The sequence below is a fragment of the Drosophila mauritiana genome, chromosome 2L, assembly GCF_004382145.1.
Source record: "Drosophila mauritiana strain mau12 chromosome 2L, ASM438214v1, whole genome shotgun sequence".
Taxonomy (NCBI): domain Eukaryota; kingdom Metazoa; phylum Arthropoda; class Insecta; order Diptera; family Drosophilidae; genus Drosophila; species Drosophila mauritiana.
Window position 1 is genome coordinate 2,953,677 of NC_046667.1, and position 19,452 is coordinate 2,973,128.

Here is a 19,452-nt window from a genome sequence, read left to right on the forward strand (position 1 = left end):
GATCATTAACGTAAAAGTTTGAATTTGAATATGTACTAAAATAGAAGTTGATCGATAGACCGATTTATATCCATACATTAAAAACACGTTCCACTCCGATATCTTAGTCGATCACAAACAATCGATAGTCGACAGCACTGAGGATTGGTTGAACGCATCTCTAGCAATCGGTCGCTTTCAGTCACAAAACTGCGATCGTTGCGATCGTTTGCCGTTCAAAAAACATAATAGTGCGCATTGTCGGCTGAAATATCGCGTTGTGTTTATTTTATTGTAAAATTTCGCATAAATTATGCTACACTTCTCCCCGCCCTGCACTCGGAACATTCGTGTTGGCGACTAATCACTCCGCCTGCATTTTCGCAAACTTTTTGTTCTTGAGTTGCGAGCGCCGCTTGAGTGTTTGTTAAGTGCAAGGGAACCACCGGCTGAAACCGCCTTTTCGGGCTTCTAGCCAACCGAAAATAGTTCGCGAAACGCAGCAGGCGACGCGTCTTTTGGGCTCTCAAAAAGGGCATGAAAACTCGCGAACTGCGGCCAATAAAAGATACATACAGGAAAAAGCGATTGCGCGAATTCTCGGCTGCGTGTGCGCTGCAAATTTGCTCGTGCGGAGCAAAAACAAACGAAAATAGCCGGATGAACAAACAAATACATCCAGTGCGAAGAATAATCTGCGCTGTATAAACAATTAGCCGCAAAACAAACGCCGGAATCGAGTGCCCCTGTGTGCCAGTGTATTGTGTGTGTCTGTGTGTATCTGTATCCCTGGAATGCGCAGTCGCGCATGCGCAAATATTTGTGATTTGTTTTGAAAGGAGAGAAGGAGCGAGAAACGGAGATAGATAGATAGATAGGGAGAGAGAGAGAGAGCGCGCTCGATCGGATTGGAATAAAAAACATTCGCTAAAGGTGAGTTTTGCTGTTAGGTTGGCAATTGCAGCAATTGCAGTTGCCTTGGCCAAAGTTGCCATTTTCCCTGCCCACGTTTCTCCACACAGAAAAATAAATATATGTATGTACATAAGTTCACAAGAGTGCAAGAAACTATTTGAATAGTTATTGCATACATGATAACTCACTTACAAGAAGTTCAATTCAGGCTCCTCAACTATTGAAAAAACATTGAATCAATACTTTTCTACGTGTACCAAGCCCACGTCAGTCGGCTGAAAATCCATGGGCCTCGGCCCACGGAAAATTAACTCATTGCCCCCACTTTTCCCTTCGATCCCGAAAATTGCTCTATTCTCCTCGGGAACGCCCACTTTGTCAGCGCTACGCCCACCTTGCCCATTTGTTCTTCTTTTGTCTCTGGTCCCTTTTGTCTTTTCCCTCTACGGTGCCCAAACGAAGGCGGGTTTTTCCTCCACTTATCGCTCGGCCACTACGGCCATAAAAGTCCGAGTAAAAATCAATTTTCAAAACAAGCAGGACAAAAACAAAGGAACGAGCCAGCGAGGCGGCGAGGGGGCAAGCAAGGGAATATCGGACGACAATAACATCAATTTTGAGGCATTTATATGCGCCAATAAATTCAACAGTTGCTTGCTGGTGTGAGTGAGAAGGAGAGGCAGCAGGAGCGATGGCGATAGTATCGCATCCGAGGAAAGCAACAAATAACAGGCAGAAAGATACACGACAACGCGCAACAATAAGACACAAGATCAAACAAAACCAGCAGCGAAAACCGACTACGCTGCAGCATCGCCGTTGTTGCTGCTGCTGATGCTGTAGCTCTTGCTGTTGCTGTTGCTGCAGCAGTTGCAATAGCAACAGCAACAACCACGCCGCATGCAACAGGTAAAAGCAGCGACGCCACCGTTTCGAAACGAAATGCCCGCAAGAGCGAAAGAGATGGCGCCCAACAACCTGTTACATCGCCCGCTGCCTGAAATATGTAAAGTCAATTTCGTGTATCGGAAAACTGTAACTAATGCCAGGCAGCAGCAGCATTAACCCATTAACGCGAAAGGGAGAAATCGGCCAAGAAATGCAAATGCATTTTCCATGGGTTAAATGGAAAGGTGGGAGATGGTGTAGTTGGGAAAACTGCTTGGCCACATACCACAAACAATGCAACAGTCAGGCATCGTTTGAATTGGGAAAATGTAAATAGTAATTAATAGTAATACAATTATTAACACTATTACTTCTCGGACAAAGAGTATGTTTCCTTAGGGGTCTAAGTGGAATATTTAATAATTATAAACTCATCCGAGTATATAGCCTTCATCCAAGTTGAAACCTTTTTTGTGGCTTTTCTAAAGTATCCACAAGAATCTCCTCCTGACTTGGCCCGGCATCTTAATGGGTTAAGATCCGCGCCCGTGGGCAACTGAGGCCAAGTTCGTTGTACGCGGCGGCAAATAAAAGACAGCGCAGTCGAGTAAGAAATTTTTGTCAATGAAAGAAAACTTTCTTTTGGGCTTATCCACGCCAACATCGCCGCCGGGCCTCCGTTCACTCTTTCGTTTTCTGTCCTCCTCGCCGGTGATTTTGTTTTGTGTGTCGCCCTGCTTTTTATATTCCTATAAGCACCCATCCATATACATATATCTTTCTGTTTAATTGGGCGGTTTCGAGATTTACGCGCGCCTGCCGCCATCTGCAGAATCTCTTTGGAGTGTAATGATCTTTTGGATCTCTACGTCTCCGCGGGCTCCTCTTCATGGTCCATTAAGACAATTTAGGCTGGCTTCTCTTTTCCGGGCCTTCGGGACTCGGCCATCGGATGCGTGGGAGTGGCAGGGGCGGCATGGGAGTGACTGCTGCGTGGGAAGCCTCGTCTGTTTGTCATCTTGGGGCTGCAGGTTTGATTGCTTGCGAGCCAAGCCAAGTCATCCAGCCATCGAGTGTCCAAGTTGGCGCAACAAGTGTCCCAGTTTGTGGAACGGCTAGAAGCCAGCTACTCGAACTAGAACTAGTTTAAGTTTCCTGTCCCGGCAGCCATAGCTGGAATCTCCTCCACATGGTCACATACTTGCATGCTTATCGTGCCGGTGGGAATGCTAGAAGTAGGTTAGTTTAAAAGCTTCGCTTTGCGATCTGTGGATAACCTTTGCAATGTTCTTTAATGAAGCAAAAAATGATATAAGATAATAATATTAGATTGCCAGTAATTAAAATATAAAGTCATCAGCAAGATTATGAAACTTATAATATCTTTGAGTGACATTTTTGGTGCTATTCGCTTGAGCGCAACTGTGACTTTGCCTTTGGGCTCAGTTATGTTGACTCTTGCTGCCGTTTCTGCGGTCGCCTGGAGGAAGCCCCCTTTTGGCCAACCTACTCCCCTGTTATTAACCGTTTGGCCACATTTTCTCACACAGAGAGCGCAGAAATACTTGGCAGGCCACTCTGGCAATTGGCGCGCCTCTGGAAATGACAAACGGTCATGAGCATGTGGCTCCGGCCCACAAGGAAGCACAAGGGGGCGTCTCGAGCAGCTAGCAGCTCCACTAAATTACGGAAATCTAAAAAAATATTCTAAGCATTCGCCGGGAAAATTGATTCGGAATAACTGTATCAGAATGCTCTGATATAAAAAAAAAACAAGTCTCGTCTCGGGATGCTATAAATTCCAAAAATGATCGAAACGGAACCGGTTGAAATGTATGATAAGTGATCTATAGATGGACATATCATGTTCTGAGCATGTAAATCAGATAAAGAAGACCGCAAATGATAAGTGCAAGTCTTCTATATGGAACATGATCATTATAGAATTGCTGATAGAAACCAGTAAGTTGTAGTTGGGTAAAAGATGCATGGTTAAGCATTCTAATCTATTTACTCTACGACCGAAAATGATATGCCAGATGGGTTCTACACATATCATTTTAATTGGCAATGATCCCATTCGACATAAATGCCAAAGGAATGTAAATGAGACCAGTCGATTGGAACTGCCATTAGATCATCAATTGGTCTCCAATCGCATGAGATCCGGCGCTTTTCGTTCGCTTCGAGGGGTGCTCCACTTGGGGTTCATTAGGAGGCCCCCTTCTTTACTTTCCATTCGCTCTGCTTCTGGCCAAAACGTTCTCCTGTTGGCCCAAAACAGCCTCACGTAACTGTAACTGATTTGACCTCCCATCACTTAGCTACCAAAAAAACCTCCTCCAAAAGCGTCGTTTTTCTCCGCCGCTGCTGCCGTTTTGGCATTGTGAATGGTTATGGTTACTGTGGGGATTGTGGATTGGGGTTCGAGATCTGCGCTTGGGGGGGCTGGGGTACTGGGCACCAACCGGGGTATCAACGGAACCAAGTGGCGGCATTGGGTCTGTTTTGATGCTCGTTTGGCGGAGCGGTGCGACCTCGACAACAAATTTCTATTGCATGCAATTTGGTGAATATCTCATGCACAAATGAACATTAACACTTGGCGGAGACTCGAGAGATGGACAATAAAAAAAAATACCAAAAAACTTGTTTGCTCAACAGAAAGCAGTGACAACAAACATATTGGTAAACAAATACAAACTACAGATGACGAATGTGGCATACACTATCATAATCAGTAATAGTAAGCTTATTTCGAAACAAACATCTTGTTTGAAGACAAGCTTTAAGTATACAACTTAAATGCTATGTTACAAAAATGGAAGTACATATTGAAGTTACAATATTGTGCAAATGTATTGTGTAGCTTCGTGTGCCCCTCCGTTTTCTAGGGTATTAAACATCAAAAACGGCAGCCAGGCGGCAGAGCATCGAGTGAAAAAGTGCGCCTAGAAATTAGAAAGTACGCGGCGGTCTGGAGGAGAGGCTCAATCTGAAGTTGGGGCTGGAGCTGAGGCTGAGGCCAAGCTAAAGCTAAAGCTGAGTCTGAAGCCAAAGCCAAAGCTATGGCTATAGCTATAGACAAAGTCGAGGCGGTGGGTATGTGAGTGTAACTCGATTTGTGACTGTCATAAATGGCGGAAATTGTGGGGCTCGAGACAAAGCGGGCTTGGGGACTGGGGACCGAAAGACGGAGGCTTTCTGGCTAGCTTTCTGCTTTCTACTGCCGGTCTTCAGCCGCGGCTCTTACCAACTCCAAGCTTCAAACTGCAGCTCCCACTTCTACTCCAACTCCAACTCCGGCTCCGTTTTTCTTTCTTGCTTGACTATAATTTGTGCCATCAGCATTTTGTTGTCGTTATCGTTAGTAGAGACCAGAAGACTGTGAACTGAGCTGAAGACTGAAGCCAGAAGACAGAAGACAGCAGACAGGCGACGGCAATGAAGCGTACGTTTTGACATTTCCCCAGCTCTGCCAAAGCCTCTCTCTTTTGGCTTGCTCTGGTCTCCATAATTATCGAAGCGGAGAAGAACGCGCTGCCACAATTTGGCCAGATTTTTATTTATTCCCACCTTGCGCCACCGCCCTCCCCTTTTGATACCCGTTACTCGGGGAGTAAGTAGCAGAGTATACTAGATTCGTTAAAATGTATGTAACAGGTACTTTCACTCGCTGGGTAAGGGGTATCCGATAGTCGGTGAGCTCGACTTCAGCATTCTCTCTTGTTATGACTTATTCAATTCGCCACCAGCCGCAGAACAGCCTTAATATAGCCCCAACCCAATCGACGCTGAACCCAAGAACCGGCTCAAGTTCGCCTCGATCTGCGTTTATTATTACACTTAATGTGACTTGATTTATAAACAAGAGCAGCCTCCATCGGTGGACCAACCGACCAACCACTGGACACCGAGGAGCAGAAGACAGCCGATCGACATGGCTCAGTGACCAAAAGGAACACTGGGGGAAATTCGATCTGATATTGTAACTTTTGCGTGGTTCAAATCTCCGTCTACCAACTGCAATGTTGTAAAAAGTATTTGGCATACATAACGATCGATACTTGGTAATATTTTTTCCCAGTGCACATACCGTACTGGTGTTGGGTTACCCCACATATTGCTCTTTTCATCGCCGCCCGATAGGAACTGTCTTTTAATTAGTTCATAAATTCAGCGTGAAAAAGCTGGAACGCAGTTTCACCGCCGATGTGTAACACTTCCACTTCCCTTTCCAGTACAGTATCTCGCTGTCTTTGGGCTAAGCCCACCAAGTGGCTTCCTTCCTGGTCCCGGGACGCGGGTCTTTCAATAGATCGTTCAATCCGGAAGTTTGTTGCGCTGCCAGACAAAAGAAGTGCGGCTCTAAGCGGCTTTTGTGCCCAAGAAAGGAAATAGAATTCCTACCGCGCCCCTTCCTTTTCACTCGATCAGTCGACTGAGATTCTCAGAGTCATTTTAATGGTTTCCGCTTTTTATGGCATTGCCCGGGCCTTATTATTGGTAAAAAATTAATAGAAATTTAATTGGACGGGCCCGTGGGGTCGGGGGGAAATTGGTTCTTTAGGCATTTATTGCGCATGCGCGCAGCTTTTCTAGCTGTCGCTAATTGTTATTGCTCTGGCTTGTCGGAGTTCGTAGTTCTTTATGGTTTCTTCACGCACCGGTCTTTGTTTTTTGTTTAACTGGACGTGCGGGAGGTTAAAGCGTGCTAATGCTTACATAATGCTTTGCTTTTCGGGCCTCTTTATTGTTTCCTCGCCGCCCTTCTCACGTCTTTTTCACGTATTTTTCACGTCTTCTGTACGTGAGGTAGTCCCAGTTGGGCGGAAGGGCGAGAAAGTCGAGGACATTTTAGGGCCCTCATAAATTATCATCTCGGGTTTCGTAATCCCATGGCATAGGAAAATGATGAATAGTCCCTGTTTCCATTCACAGTTTGATCCAGTTCCTTTTATGACTGTGAAAGGTTGAAGATGGTACCAGATAACCTTTCATAGGTATAAATCAACGTGTGACTGTGATTTATACTGATTCAATTGGGATAATTTGGTCTAATTTGTGACCCTCCTAGGATCGTTCTATTGAGAAGCCCCTAGGGAAAGAAATATGTGCAAGTTCTTGGTTAATATTAACAGTTTGCATCCTCAATTATCCCATTTATATACATGAGTATATGTTATGAATACGAGTTATTTACTATAAATTATGTATCACTATCACAGATATGGTTAGGTTAGTCTTGTAACTCAACAATACTCAGGCTGAATTCTTGTCAAATCCGAGCATATATAATTGATTACTCCGCCCACAGTTGTGGCAACCTGTAATCTCCAAAAAATCACACCATATGGAGCACGCGCTCTTTACCGCCCACGTTATTCAAAATTTTTGGGTATTGTGAACTATGTGGAGAGGTTTTGTGTTCTCTAAATAAAGCCATAGAAGACAAAAAATCGAAAGTAGCTGGCCAGAGGAGTTCGAAAAGAATTTCAGCAGCCCGAAAACTAATGAAATGCCAGAGACAACAAAAGAATTCAAGCATTAGCATACATGAATTTGTTCCCCTTTATTAATTTTGTGAGGTTAATTTATGTGGAGAGCGGAGGCATGATGAAACAGAAATTTGAGCCAAAGAAATGCTTAGTTTTGCTGATGAAGAATGTTTTTGAACCGCCTCCAGCCCGATGATAATTAAATATTTGTACATATGAACTTTACTGGGTTACGGGGCCAACAAAAAATGGACAAAAAATGTCTATAGATTAGGGTAAAGAGGGTAAAGAGGGGGGAGACTCTACTAAGACCGGCTTGATCTTGGGTTTTTATGTTCTCGCTTTTGGCGAGAAGTCGACTTACAAGTTACTCCATTCGATGCTGGCCTTAAGATTAATGTTTCCCAGTACGCCGGCTCTTCGAAATTTGCATATTCCGACAATTTGCGGCTTGTTGTTCGTTAATGTGGATGTTGTAACTGCTTGCAGATAGATCCCCCTTTAGATTTCTGTGTGTTTCGGAGGGCGTGGTAATGAGTTCTCACCGAAAGATTCTCGTTATGCGATAAATTCGAAAGTTACCGAAACGATTTTGGGTTTTCATTTGCTGGCAAAGTTTTTGTCCGTTTCGGGTAATTTACATGCATAAACAATTTGCACAAAAGTGTTTGCCGTTGCCTGGGATTTTCGCGCATGAAATGGCCAAGTTTATGGCTATCGACGGGCGGTCGGAGGTCCACAAAACCCGGAGACCCGAAGACTCGGAGACCCGTCTACCCGGCTGTCGTAAAAATCAAATATGCGACGCAGACTTGACACAAATGATACCCATAAACCATAACAACGTAGAGCCGAGAAATGGAAGTTATATTCCGGCGATTGAGGGATTGGCGAGAGCTATGGTTTCTCGATTTCAATTCGAATTTGCCCAGGGAGTGGCTCTGAATTGATGCCTATTCAGGTTAATTTTGAGTCGCTTCGATTAGGCCTGACTGAATGAAATATGGATAGGAGACCTCCAGAGTTCCACTAGGTTTGCAACATAATCTACATATTAATTCCGTGCTCAGAGCTTTATATATTTTTTATATTGTTCAGCTCAGCACATAATTAAGCAGATTATTGGCCATTAGACCCATGGGGATCGTGTTTGCGAGAAGCTATAGAAGTTAGTAGAGAAAGCAAGACAAATTGTATAAAATTATGGTTCTTTTATCTGTATAATCACCTATCATCATCTAATTGACTTGGCTTGCTTAGGTGTAAATTTGCCAATGTTTATACATATGTTTAATCTTCATTGAATCCAAGTCCCAATTTTTTAATCCCTTATCGTACAGCCTTTCTTCTTTCCATTAGCCAGCTGAAAATTATAATTCCCACAGCTGTTTGCTGTGCTGCAGCTTCTGCTCCAGTTTGGAGCTTTTCATTAGGAAAAGCCGCCGCATTGGTAATCAACTCAACCCCCACCATCACAGTTTTGACTTATCGCTTAACCTTCACTCAGTTTTAACTCTCACCTACCGTCTTTTGTTTTCCTGCCTTTGTCTAACTCGTTAGCTTTTTGCATTGTTAAGTTTTTTGAGTTTTGCCTACTGTGCTACACATGGCTCTTTAACTTGGAAAAGACAAATTAGTGGGTGGCCTCTTTGTGAGCGATTGAAAATTAGAGTCAAATCATTTTGGACTTTGTCTATAATCGTATGGCGTATGCATTTCAAGCGTATCCATATCCATGGCACCGGATTGAATTCTTTTCCGAGAACTCCAGAGCCGGAGTGAGTGTCACGTGCAACATAATCGTCTTTCGATGGTTACAAATCTTCTCAAGCCGAGCCCGTTGATAAATGGAACTTCAGGCCGAGGGGCGAGTTTGTGTCTTAAGTCTTTTGAATGGCGGTGGTGTGGTGTGTGGATCCTTTTGTGTCTGCGCTTCATTCATTCGTTCATTCACGAACATTTTCGCTTCATTTCTTCCGCCAAAGTTTCTCACTTATTTTATTTTCCTCGGAGCCAAAGGCAAAGTCATCTGTATGACTTAATGTCGACGCCGACAGCGACGCTTGTCGTTTGTCATTCGATCCGAGCAGCGAAGGCGTTTGATATATACTCGTACGTAAGTGTGTGTTTCGCAGGCTTTCCCCGGATTTCTGTGGAGCAGCGTTTGAAAAACGATATATGGAGACGGGCTGTTACGTTGTACCACGCGTTTTCTGGTGCGTGCAATGCAAATCCGCAGCCAATTCCAAATCCAATGGAGCGTGCAGCCCCGATCCGGAGACTTTCTGTACTTACCTTACCATATTCTTATGTTTCGATGTGGGTGTGCAGGTTTGCTTGTCGCATTCGCCATGGCTTGTGGGTGGCCAAGTGGAGTTGGCGGCGATCTGGGGAGTGCTAAGGGGGAAAATAAATGTATAACCATGAGCCACTTCCTGCTGTAAACTATATTCGGTTTCAAATAGGGCTTTTAATTACTTGGGTATGTCAATTCAGTTTCAGTTTATTACAACTAGAATTTCTTGTTTGCAGTACATTAAGTGATCTAAATTTTGACCATAATTATCATCCTGCAAGTGGCTGGAATCATTGCTCTGGCCTATTTCCCTGCGATTCCGCATAGCGCAGTACAACAAGAGCCTGTGTCTGCCTTTTCATCACGGACTTCATTGTCTGGGCGCGCGGTCAGTTTGGGATTGTTGTTAAGTAAGTGTACTTAACCCACATGACTTGCGGTTTTGCCTTGCTCAGTGCGGGCCAACAACTCGCTTTCTGCCCGTGGCTGTCATCACTCGAAAAGGCCAAAAAGCTGTCATTGCCTGCGATCTGTTGAGTTGTGGCCACAGTGCGTATGCGTGCGCAAAGAGATTTCTTAACCTTGAGTGACTTTGAGCGTTTCCCAACCAGCCAGCCAGCCAGCCATCCAATCCAATCCAATCCATCCATCCGTCCATGTTTATTTATGCTCCCCCTTTGGCTCTGCGTTTATTAACCAATTTTTTCGCTGATTGTATTTTGGGTTTATTAAATTACCGATTGCACGTGTGCGTGTCCGCGTACTTGACTCTACGCTCATTTCCTTAATTAAACACTTGTTTCACGGTCCGTTGGCCAATCCAAGAGGTATTTCATAAATAAAAATGCCAGAGATTAGCAAAAAAAAAAAAAAAATTCAAGCTGATGAAGCTCATTTGCAGAAATAATGATCAATCGGCAAAAAGCGATTAAATTCAAAGATTATGTAAAGGCGATCGACAGCAATTTGCAATGGCTAGCAACCGATTATCAAGTTCACTAGAAAGTTGCTGCATCATTACTTTTAAAGAGCTAGCTTTGCGAAAAAATAATGACACGATGTTGATTTGTTGAAAAATATTTCAATTTTTTATTTACTTATTTAAGTAAAAGTACCAAAGTAATAAGGTTTCCATATTTTCCTTGCATTTATGATATAAGATCCACTTCCTTTGCATATCGTGCTACCAGTTTTTGTTCTGCCCATCGCGTTGCGTGTAACTTTCAGTTTAACCCTTCAAGATGTTTTCCATTAACTTGGCTTGTATCTGGCAGTTGCCATCTATAACAAATAAATTCATGGCTAGACCCATTAAAAGCTTATTATGCTTTTTGTGTGCCACTCTGGTTTTATTGTCCATTGTGGGGAGCTGGAGGTTGCGGGTTCCCAGTCTCCCAGCCGGGGGAAGCCACCCACAAAGTGGTGGGAAAAGTAATTTTCATAATTTTGCACTCCGACACCTTCACCTCCTCCTGTTTGAGAATCGGAAGCCCACGGGGCATATTATTCTCGACTCGTTGGGAATTCACATTTACATGGAGCTGGGCGAGAGCTGTGAGCTGGAACCCCTTATTAAAATGGCACTAATTATGGCAATTTGTTATTGGCCAAAACGAGCTGAGGCCAACGCCCATGCCCACTTCTAAGCCATCAACAACGATGGTCGTTAGCTTTTGGCCAGATCAAAGTTTATTAGCGAAAGGAAGGGAATGGTGTGGGGCGGGGGAAGGGCACGCCCTCACGCACAAAGTGGTAAAATATTTAAATTATAAAAGGCAAAAACAAACGAGTAAATACGTTGGACATACACATCTATCGCCGAAGGCCAAACACGCTCTTGTATACGCATATTGAAATGTGTACATTTTTATTTATTATTTTTGTTTTTATTATTTACCCCTTTCCACGTTGGTCTCGACTTCAGGCACCAGGTGATGATTCGCTATTTGCTGGAAAGGGGACTCGTTTCGGTGCGCCAGGGGTTAAGGAGGGAAGTTGGAAAAGGTTAAGACGCAGTATGTGTACATGTGCTACAAATTGAAGGCTTTTTATGGGTCTACCCTTGCCCGAGGGGTTCCTTTGTGGGCCCAATAAGTTGGGCTATAGATCAGCAGACTAATGAGTCACCAAAACCTATAATTACAAGGCGTCTGATGCTCTAATTAGGTAACTCTTTATTATAATATTGTAGATCATAAATTTCTTAAGAAATATGAACTGGCTTACTACCCTTTTTAGCACTATAGTACAACCATTTTTCCATAGTTAGAGTATACCGAGTTCTGCCTGTGACTCGCAACTTAAATTTCACTCCTTCATCATTACTTGCTGCCCGCGAAGCTTTTCATTTGATGTCTCCCCTCGTTTTCCCATGGCCCCGGCCAAAAAAGGGAGAATTGCTGGCCGCGAATGGGTCTGGGGGGCAGTTGAGGGTTAAGTATTGGCATTTCCGACTGGGAGACCGAGACTCGTCTTCATTGAAATCGAGCTCGGAGCTCAAAGCTCAGAGCCTCACAATCGGACTGGGGACCCGACTGGATCCCAGTTTCAACTTGCACACGGCATGGCAATCAAAGCCAGTAAATCTACACCAAAAGCAACAATAGCCGGGCTAACAACAACAACCAGAGCAATATTTGTGCTCATTAAGCGTAACTGACACACGAAGTTTTTTGTTTTTTGGAGGGTTTCTTCATTTCGCAAGTCGCCAAAAACTACGCCAACGGGACTGAGTTTTTTTCGACTGAAGCTGTGACTCAAGATCTGGCCCCCAGTCCCCGTTCTTCCCTTCTGTTTTTTTTTGAGAGAGAAGAGTTGCTGCATTGTATTGTTTACCCTTTACGAAGGGTATAAGTATTCTTGCGATGGTTCCTTCAAGTTCGTAGTGACTTACATCCTTCACTAGGCAAATAAATTCATCAGGAAACTATGATTGTATAAATATATATATTTTTGCAGACTTTTAGACACCTATTCTATGAAATAGGGTATCCGAATAGCTGCCTTCTTGACACTTCCACTTTTCCCTTATTCGCTTTGCATTTTCGTTTTTCCTTTTGGCCAATTTCAGGCCCCCCAAACGGGCTGAGAGCGATTGCTATTATTTTGAGGTAATTCGATGATTTACAACCGCTGCCTTGTTTTGTAAGTTTTCTTTCCAGAATGCCACAGATCCCACTGGCTGTCCAGCGGAGCTTTATGTGTGTGCCTCAGACCCCGGGTGTCTGCGTCTCTGGGTGCAACAATGAAGGGCCCAGCCTCGCCACATTCCTTTGTTATTTTCGCAATGTTTCCCCAGTCTCTTATTGTTTCTTTTTTAGTATTCTTTTTCATTTCGCTGAGTACTGCTGTAATTCCCGCATACCCGAGGATCTGAATGAGTTTGGTGCACTGGGGGAAGTGGTCGCCTTTTGTACATTTTTTCGCGGGCATCTTACATTTCACACCTGTTGTCATTTCTCTCGCCCTGCTGTGATGTTTGCGTTCAAAAAGGGGGAGTCCTTGGACAAGTTGACAGCCTAAATAGCTCGAAAGGGGAATGAGTGGCTTAGACGCACCCATGGCATATGTCAGCTGTAACTGATATGCAGATGTTCGCCTATCTGAATTTAAATAAAATTGATTACTTTCCGTTTATCAGTTGGCTATTAACTCAGCCAATTCACATCTTCAAGGGGAAACATCTTCTGGCTAGATAGTTGCTGTTCCATTTCGAATGGAGATCATTGATATGACTAGCATCCTTATTATATAAATATATTACCCAAAACATATTTTGGTTAAACGTTCTGATGCAACACCAATCTTGTCATTACCACAAATTGCCCTACCTAACTACTATAATCACGTCAATCTCCGAACTCTGCAACATTTCAATTTTCCTGCCCCAGAGAGCCGCCATCCATCAAAGCATGAACAATTTCACTTTCCAGATACAAATGCGGTGATATGCGGTGATTCAGTGCATCGGTCTGGCTTTCGGTTTCCAAACCAGAAGCGGAAGCCTCCGTTTAGTCGACGCACGTCTGGTGATTAGACGCTTCAGCGCCATCCCATCCGATCCCAGCCAGAAAGCGGAGACCGACGACATGTTCCCTTTGCCACACCGAAAGAAATAGGTGCCTCCAACTCTAAAAAAGTTATTATATGTCAGAGTGTTGATTTAGAATTTCTATGATGACATGTCCTACAAGAATCCTAATGCCAACTCTCAGTGAAAACAAAAACATAAAAATGCCATGAGTCACATGAAATAATCATAATATATAATATAAGTTGGGGGGACCCTTTTTCTCCGTGTGCTGGCGACATTTTGGCGACGCTTCGCTGCACTTTGTTGAGCACTCCGTGGCGAGGACGTGGACTTGGATGTGGATGTGGATGTGGATGTGGACGTGTGTGCCCGCCTCGTGTGCCATGTCATGGCTCCAGTGGTGCGATAAATGCTCATTTCACTTTCTATCAGCGTCTCGCGGCAGTCTAATGGAGGTTTAATTATGCTGCTCCGGCGGCGTGCCCTCGGCTGTCGCATAAATTACACCGAGCAATGGCTTGATTTATGGTTGGCCTATAGCTTTTTCCACTTAAGATTTTCGCTAATGCCCTGCCCATTTTTTGTGTGCTATCTTGCAGTTACTTGACAATATGACTGCGAGGTCGTAGACTCCGGGAAACCAGGGCGAGGGACGGGCAGAGGACGGACGGAAAACCGAAACGACACAAGGCGAACAAGGAACCAACACGAAAATGTCCGGCAATCAACAGCAGCAGCAACAGCAACAGAAGTCATTAACTAACAACGCGGCAGCAGCAGCAACAAACGAAGCAACCACTTTGGGCCATAATTTGATAAAATTAAATAGCGTTGACAAAATAGTAGGCAAAAGTCAGGCAGCAACGCAGGCAATTAACAAACTACAGCAGCAGCAGCAGCAGCAGCAGCACCAACAACAAATCCACCAGCGACGCTCATTGCTGCCAGCAACAGGAGGAGCAACAAATCCCCACCAGCCACACTCATCGCAGCAACAAAGCGGAACGCCAACGCCAACAGCTCAGTCGGCAGCCCAAAAGCAGCAGCAGCAGCAGCAGCAGCAGCAACAATCACATCAATTGCAGACGGTGGCCACGATACACCAGCCGCACTCCACGCAGCAGCAGGCATTGACTTCCCGCCTGCCCATCCAGCAGCAATCCGCTAAAGAATTGCCCAACCTAGCTGGCCAGCAGCGCCGCAGCTTCCACTACCAGTTGCAACATCAGCAGCAATCTCTGCGCAGCCCGCAGCTGAAGGCACCGGCACCCGCCCACTCCATCCCGCCGAGATACCAGCCACCGCCCCAGCCGGCCACCGGGATCCTCAAGCCGCACTTGCCACTCAAGTATCCGCCGGATATCCCCCAGCTATCTAGCATCTACATTCCCGACTCCATCAAGCAGCAGCAACAACAGCAGCAGCAACAGTCGCGATATCTGCCAGCACACCAGCCGGGAGCGAAGGATATGCTGAAGTTTGTGCGCAAGCCGGACCAGGAACACCCATCGCCCAATGCCTCGGTCACGTCCAGCGGCACGGGAATACCAACGGCCAATGGCGGAGGTCGCCTGACCGCCGAGCAGAACCGCCAGTTGCAGTCGCTGGTCAATGAACTGCGTGCGCTGAAGGAGCAGAATCAGCGCCTGCTGGACGACAACCAGGAGTTGCGGGATCTGTGCTGCTTCCTGGACGACGACCGGCAGAAGGGACGCAAGCTGGCGCGAGAATGGCAGAGATTTGGGCGATACACGGCCAGCGTGATGCGGCAGGAGGTGGCCGCGTACCAGGTGGGTCCAGCCCCGAACGGCACTCCAGATCTTTGGGTACTAATTGACTTGACTCTCTCTTTGCAGAACAAACTACGTCAGCTGGATGATAAGCAGCAGGAGCTTATCACCGATAATCTAGAGCTCAAGGAGCTCTGCCTCTACTTGGACGAGGAGCGTGCCCATGTGGCGGCCAATGCGCTGTGCGCCGGTTGCGGAGCAGCCACTAGGAATGCGCTTCGAGATGACGGCGATGGTTCCAGCTCCAGCACGAATGCAGATGAGACCATCACCGCCTTGAGGAACTATGCAGAGCAGCGGCAACTACCCCAGGTGAGCAAATAGAACGAATACCAATAAGAACATGACCTAATGGCGATTTCAATTTGATTCCCAACAGGATCTACGTCATGCCCACACGCTGAACGACCAGACGCTTCAGTATGTGCGCTCGCTGGAGCGCCGCATCCAGCAACTGGAGGAGGAGCGCACCACGCCCACGGCCCATCTTCAGCAGCCGACGACGCCCACGCCGCAGGCCACGCCCACGCCAACGGCCACATCTGCAGCCACTCCAGCCAAATCAGCAGCATCGCCCCACCAGCAGCAGCAGCAACAGCAACAACATCAACAGCAGCAGCAAGACATCGTGGCCGCTGCAGCGGCTGCAGCAGCTGCTATCCAACTGCCGGAGCCGATTGCCGGACGCCCAGAGGCGGTGGTCCGAGCCCTCCAGGTGCTCGAGGTGCGGGAGCAGCTGGAGCGCGATCGGCTGGGCAACCTGGCTGGGAGCGCACTCGACCAGATGGACGACGGCGAGAAGGCGCTGGTCCGCGAGATGTGCAACGTGGTCTGGCGCAAACTGGAGGGCAGTCCACATGGACCGGCGGCCCTGGAGCCGCTCTAAGCCGGCGGAGATAGCCCGGGGCGGAGGCAACCTAAGGCGGGCTAACGCCTAGACTCTAATGTTTAAAGCTAACTTATGCCGTAATATTTAACCCTAAACATTGTACAAAGTTCAAACCACAACCTAAGCTTAAGCTACCGCTAAAGGCGAAAGAATACTCAACAAATATTTGGGATACTCCAGCAACTGATTCATCATGATGCAGGGCAATAAATTGACGTAGACTTTAACATCACTTTCGATGGCAGACTTCATGTTGTGCATATATTGTTAGATCAGCTTAGATTCAAATTCCAGCCTTAACTGGACTTAAAGCTGGACGATTTGGATGCGAATCAATATAAACTGTTCAGGGCGATGACTCCGCAGAATCAAGTAATCAACGCAATTGTTGTCTATTTTCGATTTGGAGCAACTTTCTTGGGGTCACTCTTTTTAATTAGTTTCTAACTCTGCTGATCAGTTGATGGAGTATGCCCACAATTACTTTATTTACTTATTGTAAACTTTGACTGTTATTTTTGAATGCCAAGAGGAAAACCACTTTCATGAAAAATCTGCTAACTCGAAATACAATGCAACAAATAACATATTTCCATACTCATCAATGGGCCTTTGATTTCCTAAGTACTTTGATTGCGATTCTTTATGACCAATGGCCATAGGTCCACTGTTACGCTTTCCTCGCTTTGCTACGTGGTTTTTGAGACAAACTTAAGCTACCGCCGAGTTGTTTGGCCTGATTCTGCTTGGCCAATTTGCCCGTATCACGTTCTTTCAGAAAGATCACCGCTCGCGGGACAGGAAGATGCGGCAGTAAACGGCTCGAAATGCAAGCCAACCCACTTTCGGCCATTCTGGTTTTCCCGCTCTTGCTGCTCATCGGCTAATTCATGCATTATCCAATCCACCGCCGTTTTGGTCTCGGTCGCGCCTCGCAGATTCCAGGTGCGAACATGTGAGTCTTAACTTTGGGGTCATTAAATATGCAACCTTTTATTTGGCTCCTTTTTCTTTGTTTTCTGGTGCTGCTGGTGGGGATTTTCTTAGGCGGATAAAGATCAGTTGGGACGCGGTGAGGAGAGTTGTGCTGAGACTTAAATGTAAATGTTTTCTGGATATTTTACTGCAATCAATTGTTGTATTTATTGAGCAGAAACTTCCTAATATTGATTATATTCAGATGAGAAAACAGGGTATCGAGGTTTGGCACAACGTGCTACTCTGTCTAGCTTGTTTTTCGAAACTTGGATTGAAAGTTATTACTTGGTTAGTTGGAATGGCACAGAGAAAAGTGCAGCATGCAGTTTTATTGTAAACCAATATAAAATGCTTCAAAGAAGATGTATTATTCTTGAGGATTCACTGCTGCAGTAACCTCTTAATGTAGCGACCCACGACGAAAAAGGGGCGCTGCTCGAATTCGTGCTTCTGGTCAATAGTGATAGTAACCTGAAGAGCAATGTGATTAAAGTTTACGGCAATATATACTGGGGACTCCCCTTACCTGATCTCCCTTAAGGCGATCGATCAGGGTCACGCAAACATCGCCCGCTTTGACTCCCACTTTTTGGGTGACGGAGGCGAACATGCTGGCCTCCATCTCGATGTTCCGGATTCCCAGATCGTGGCACTTCTGCAAGAACTCCATCTTATCCTTCTCCGAGTACTCGCATATGGCTCCATCGGTGCGACCTTGACCTGGTTGAAAAAGGACATTGCATTAAGTACCTCTGGTTCGGGGAAAAGGTCCCACCTACCTTCGTAAAAGCAATCTGTTCCCATTGTGTTGGCACTTATAGTCTGAAATCCATCGTTGGCGTCGACACCGAATGCAATTATATCCCTGATCACGTCCTCGGAAAACTGAGCCGGTCGTACCACTCGCTGTCCGAGAATTGCCTAAAATGTTTGTTAATTGTAGTAGATACTTCTGCTAAACCGAAAAATCGAACTGTAACTTACGATCTCATGTTCGTTGCGCAGCAGACCATTGAACGCATTTTTGGTGGCCACAACTGTGCCGGGAGGCACGCCAAGTCCTCCGCAGGTGCCAATCCGAAGCAGGACGGGATCCTGGCACCGCGCGTATTTAAGGAGCTTGATCAGCTCGTGGAGCACGACACTGAAGGAGGAGGATCCAATGCCGTGGCTCACGCACAGCACCGGACCCACCTTGTACATGGCATATCGGTTGCCACGCTCGCACAAATCCACCGGATCGCCGGACTCCGGCACTACCAGGATATGTCGTAGGTGCAGGGCTAACTGCCGCATTCTGGATCCCGTTCCACCCATGCAGATGACCTACGGATTCGCGTACATTAGCAATCTGAAGGCATTTGACTGGCACTATCTTACTCTAACATCGCCGAACCTGTTCTGCAACTCACTGGTGTCCCGGGTATTGGCCACATTGATGTCCAGGTGGTACAAATAATCCGATCGTGCGGTTTCCAAATGAGGATTCAGTAACTTGACGGTTCTGAAAACTAAATCTCGCACAATACTCTCAATTTATTGTAGCGGTTGGTACTTACTTATCAGACATTTTGTGTTGATTCGTTGGTGGTTCCTGTTAAATGTGGATAGAAGTCTGAAATTTTTCATTTTTGTCTAGATTTTCAGTAAGCTTTTGTTTGCACATTTTCAGATAGTACCTACAAACACATATAATTTAAGAACACTCTCTTTAGTTTCCCTACAAAGAGCTTTCTATATGTAATAGTATATGTATTTCTTACCAATAAATGTATTTATATAAATATCCGTTTTATACAAAGATAGGGGTGTGTCATTCAGAACCACACGTATCTGTATATTTGATAATAACACCACAACGAATCAGCACCTACGCCCGGGTGCACTCAAAGTACTGCGGAGATTTCTTGATCTATTCAAGTGCACTTCCATGCAGTTCCACCATTCACCACAGCTCTATCTCACCACGATCATGTGATACACGTGCATTATTGATTTCGGTCGGGTGGGATGGATGTTTCGGAAACCGAAACATCGGCATGGAAGCAAGGCCGTAGCGCAAAGGGTAATCAAAAAAAGGGGAATCCCACATAAATATCGCCGTGGACTGTATTCCCATTGCTCTCAAGGTTATCATAACAGTAACCGATAACAGTAAGAGATATGAATTCTAACAGCGACCCTCT

General features: G+C 45.6%; 2 protein-coding genes across 2 annotated transcripts; one reads left to right on the forward strand and one right to left on the reverse strand.

The window, feature by feature from the left end:
* Positions 1 to 176: 176 nt before the first annotated feature.
* Positions 177 to 16,889, forward strand: LOC117135312 (putative uncharacterized protein DDB_G0271606). Its single transcript, XM_033295507.1, has 4 exons — positions 177 to 912; positions 14,209 to 15,399; positions 15,466 to 15,711; positions 15,779 to 16,889. The coding sequence occupies exons 2-4, from the start codon at positions 14,323 to 14,325 to the stop codon at positions 16,283 to 16,285; spliced, it is 1,830 nt and encodes a 609-aa protein (XP_033151398.1). The 5' UTR covers positions 177 to 912; positions 14,209 to 14,322; the 3' UTR covers positions 16,286 to 16,889.
* Positions 16,890 to 17,559: 670 nt separating this feature from the next.
* On the reverse strand, positions 17,560 to 19,168 carry LOC117135321 (uridine phosphorylase 1). Its single transcript, XM_033295519.1, has 7 exons — positions 19,030 to 19,168; positions 18,826 to 18,945; positions 18,647 to 18,770; positions 18,251 to 18,592; positions 18,046 to 18,187; positions 17,793 to 17,986; positions 17,560 to 17,737 (listed from the first exon to the last, which is right to left on the reverse strand). The coding sequence occupies exons 2-7, from the start codon at positions 18,834 to 18,836 to the stop codon at positions 17,648 to 17,650; spliced, it is 903 nt and encodes a 300-aa protein (XP_033151410.1). The 5' UTR covers positions 18,837 to 18,945; positions 19,030 to 19,168; the 3' UTR covers positions 17,560 to 17,647.
* Positions 19,169 to 19,452: the final 284 nt, after the last annotated feature.

Bases quoted from the DNA above. Each gene is read 5' to 3' on its own strand.
- LOC117135312 (XM_033295507.1), top strand. From the start codon at position 14,323: ATGTCCGGCAATCAACAGCAGCAGCAACAGCAACAGAAGTCATTAACT. The intron at 15,400-15,465 runs GTGGGTCCAGCC...CTCTCTTTGCAG, and splicing joins AGGAGGTGGCCGCGTACCAG to AACAAACTACGTCAGCTGGA. The intron at 15,712-15,778 runs GTGAGCAAATAG...GATTCCCAACAG, and splicing joins AGCAGCGGCAACTACCCCAG to GATCTACGTCATGCCCACAC.
- LOC117135321 (XM_033295519.1), bottom strand. The intron at 17,987-18,045 runs GTAGGTGGGACC...TTTTTCAACCAG, and splicing joins AACAGATTGCTTTTACGAAG to GTCAAGGTCGCACCGATGGA. The intron at 17,738-17,792 runs GTAAGGGGAGTC...ATTGCTCTTCAG, and splicing joins ATCGCCTTAAGGGAGATCAG to GTTACTATCACTATTGACCA.